The 403-nt window shown below is 40.2% G+C and overlaps 1 protein-coding gene across 1 annotated transcript in view; it reads left to right on the top strand.

Moving 5' to 3' along the window:
- The window catches only part of LOC138040587 (uncharacterized), a 971-nt gene extending 568 nt beyond the window's left edge, over positions 1–403 (top strand). The window contains exon 2 of the mRNA XM_068886283.1: positions 1–403. This exon is cut by the window's left edge and continues 204 nt beyond it. Coding sequence (XP_068742384.1) covers positions 1–403 — 403 coding nt within the window.

Below are 403 nucleotides of genomic sequence, written 5' to 3'. Positions count from 1 at the left end.
TGACGACAACAGCGACGATGAGGATGATTATAGGGATGATGAGGACGACGATGATATCGATGATGATGATGATGATGATGATGGTGATGATAATGACAACGACTACGATGGTGACAGCGAAGAGGAAGATGATAATAGAAATTATGACGAAGATGATGATGATAACAACAACGATGACGACAGCGGTGGCGACATCCAGGATGACAATGATGATAGAGGTGTTGACGATGATGACCACAACAACATCGACGGTGGCGAAGGTGACCATGAAGATGATGAAGATAATGATTACATCGCGAATTTTCATTTTGATGGGGAGGAATTGAAAGTGGAGAACAAGACTATTTTAAAACTAAACGCTTACTTTGTAATCTTCATTGTCAGGATTTTCTTCTTTGCTTAA

Source organism: Montipora capricornis, chromosome 3, assembly GCF_036669925.1.
Source record: "Montipora capricornis isolate CH-2021 chromosome 3, ASM3666992v2, whole genome shotgun sequence".
Taxonomy (NCBI): domain Eukaryota; kingdom Metazoa; phylum Cnidaria; class Anthozoa; order Scleractinia; family Acroporidae; genus Montipora; species Montipora capricornis.
The sequence above is the reverse complement of the archived record's forward strand: the minus strand, read 5'-3'. Positions and strand labels throughout refer to the sequence as shown.